The 3,214-nt window shown below is 45.9% G+C and overlaps 1 protein-coding gene across 1 annotated transcript in view; it reads right to left on the bottom strand.

Moving 5' to 3' along the window:
• NPNT (nephronectin) overlaps window positions 1-1,597 on the bottom strand; it is a gene marked incomplete at its 5' end in the record, with an annotated part of 85,304 nt that extends 83,707 nt beyond the window's left edge. Inside the window, one exon of the mRNA XM_006778908.2 lies at window positions 1,489-1,597. Coding sequence (XP_006778971.1) covers window positions 1,489-1,597 — 109 coding nt within the window. The remainder of the gene's footprint in view (window positions 1-1,488) is intronic.
• Window positions 1,598-3,214: the final 1,617 nt, after the last annotated feature.

Below are 3,214 nucleotides of genomic sequence, written 5' to 3' on the forward strand. Positions count from 1 at the left end.
AGGCGGGGGGGGCGGGGAGCAAGGGGAGGATGCACAACAGCTTTCCTAGTTCTTTTGTTTACTGGAAACTGGAGTTACCAGCATCTCCCTTTATAATAGAATGTAATGGCCAGCTGTGCAAAAAGTCTGGCCCAGTGGCTTGCAGAGAGCAGGTAGACAAACATTAGTCCCGTTTACCTTTCCACCCCTAAACAGAGATGTCAGCCTGCGCATGCGATTCGAGAGTCATCCTGTGACTGTCCCTCTCCCTCCTCAGAGAGTTCAGGATAGACACCACATGCAATTCTCAAAGACTGAAACCGCCAAGGGCATACCTAACTTTAATTTACTTAGAGTAAATTTAATTTGCTTAAAGTGAACTTAAATTTACTCTTCACATTACCAACACGTTTCTAAGGCAAGCTCCTCCCCTTCCAGCTCCAGCTTTCGTAACTACCCTTCTCTATTCCTTTAAGGCCCTTTCTTATTAGCAGTAAAACACTGGGATATACAGAACCCGCTTTTGTCCCCATCATCTCAACAGACCTGCCACCTAGTACTTTAAAGATGCTCCTGAAATTTACTTATTTGTGGGTGCTTTGTGTGTGGGGGGGTGTTTCTTTTGCTTGTTTGTTTGTGGGGGGGGGGTTTGTGTTTTTTTTGCAGGGGCGTGAGATACAATTTTGAAATCCAGATAAAATATTGGGAACAAATTTTTCCAACTTTTGTGATGTAGCTTTGATTTTTACCATAAAAATATCCATTTGTGCCCTAGCCGGTTTGACTCAGTGGACAGAGTGTCGGCCTGTGGACTGAAGGGTCCTGAGTTTGATTCAATTAAGAGCACCTGCCTGGGTTGTGGGCTCCATCCCCAGTAAGGGGTGTGCAGGAGGCAGCTGATCAATGATATTCCTATCTATCTCTCCTTTTCCCTTCCTCTCTGAAATCAATAAAAATATATTTAAAAATACTCATTTGTGATCAAGGAAAAGGTAAAAATTAATGTTTTGACTTGACACTTATTACATGATTACTTAAAGAACTTAAAAATGATGCCTTTTTCAGAGGTATTATTTGATTATACTGGGTGGTCCATTTAGAACACAGTCAACAGTCAATACAACCTCACTTCAAAAAAAGGGGCCTCTTTACACAACAGCTATGGTAAGGATTTTATACCTTGAGTTTATTTAGTGTAAATACAGTCTAGACTCATTATCTTACCCCCATCTCAGAGCCTGCAGCAAAGAAGAGAGTGAGCCTGGTCAGAAAACCGAAGCAGGAGAGACGGGGGACAGATGCTGAAATGAGCACCCGGTGAGTCACACAACTGGCTCCTTACAGATGGCTCAGGCTGGAAAGAGGCAGAGCCTGGGACAGGAACTGAAACTCCCATGTCAGAACCATACCGCCAAGCCCTGCTTGAGCCTCTGGTGTGCAGAGTGAAGCCTGGAATGAGGGTGGAGCCCCCCGCCTAGGGAGCTGAAGTCCCCAGGTGATGATACTCACGCTGACAGTGTCCCCAGGACTGGCGGGCCCAGCCCCAGCAGCAGTCAATCCTCCCACCATAACGACACAGGCCAATGGACGACACTATTTGCCTGGGCCACCTATCAAACAAAAAGATTCAAAATAAATAAAGACACTTTTGAAATTAAAAATAATTTCCCCTTTGTCATTATTTTAGAAAATAATTAAATATCACACACATACACCCACACGAACTCCTTCATTCCTGCAGAATTTAAGGATTAAAACACCTTCAGGGAAATAGTTCTGCAGTGAAGTAATTTCAAATTTCAGACAGTTAAACACACACACACACAAAACACACAAGAGTAGGGGGGAGAGTGAGGGGAAGATCCTTTCTTAAATGGAAATAGCACCAGCTAAAAACCAAGATTTCTCAAGGCTGCCACTCTCAGGGTGGTTACTGAAGCTTGACATAAAACAGATTCCTCACAGACCCACACCTATGTGTGTGTGTGTGTGTGTGTGTGTGTGTGCGTGTGTGTGGTTGGGGGGGGGAGGCGCATGGTTTTGACTGATTCACCATAAACTTTAAAGTATTAAGACATGTCAAAGTGTAAAGAAAACAATCTCTGCCTTATATAAAAGGAAATGCGGGCAGGGGCAGAAGGAGGGAAGGAAGCTTCCACAAAATCTAACAGAATTCTTTACGAGATAGGACTCTTTGGCAGAAAAAGTTCCCAGGGGAAAAAAATGTACTAGAAAAAGGAGCCTAAATAAAACCAAGGGAGCTGAGAGGGCAGCTAACATCTCAACTGTTTTTGTGGTGTGAAACTTTCCAGCATCAACAACTCATGTTATCTTCCTCTCCAGCCTAAGTAAGGACTAAAGAAAGTATTCAATTTCAGGATACTGACTTATCCCCCAGGTTCCACTTTGGCACCTTCTTTGGTGAAATGTTTCCTTGTTTGGACACTTAAATGCCCCCCCCAGCCCCCCAAGAGAATCAATATTTTCACTGGCTGTTTTAGACATCTTTATAAACTACGTTATCATCTTAAATTTACTCATGGGATGCCCTTCTTGTTACGAATGTGTCTGCAAGAAACGCACAACATACCCGAATGTGGGCAAAGAACTGATTTTAAAACAGTAGAATACTCTGGCCCCTGCCCGTGTTTTTTTATTAGCCTTTTCTTTTACCTTTATTCCCCCCTCCTTTTCCCCCAAACTCCCAAGCCCATAATACAAAATAACCCCGAACTTTCTCTTTCCACCGACCAGGTGGTAAACAAGCGGTTGCGCTCCACTGGTTCCCTTCCGTTCCCCTCCAGGTACAAGAAAGCCAATCAATCGTGGAATTGATTGGTTCCAAGATGGCAAGGAAAACAGGTGCGGCAGTCTTCAGGGCAGCCCAGGGAGCTGATTGGCGGGTGGGGGTCGCCCAGCGAGAGCCGCTGGATAGCAATGCGGCCCCGGTGAAGCTCTCTCTCTCTCTCTCTCTCTCTCTCTGCGCGAGCAGCAGCGATGATCTGCGCTCGGGCGAGTCTGGTGTGTAACTGCACGGAGGTGGGGTAACCGTGCACGCCCTCCCGAGACACACACACACACACACACACACACACACCTCAGTCCTTGAGTCCTAGAAAACCAAGTGGGAAGGCAAACAGGTCCCCCCTGGAAAGCCAGTGGCTCCCTTACCGCCATCCTTGATGTGAGCGGCCCTGACAGCTCCAAGCCGGGATTTGGCCCCGGCCACTGGGAA

Source organism: Myotis davidii, unplaced genomic scaffold (assembly GCF_000327345.1).
Source record: "Myotis davidii unplaced genomic scaffold, ASM32734v1 scaffold967, whole genome shotgun sequence".
NCBI classification, from domain to species: domain Eukaryota; kingdom Metazoa; phylum Chordata; class Mammalia; order Chiroptera; family Vespertilionidae; genus Myotis; species Myotis davidii.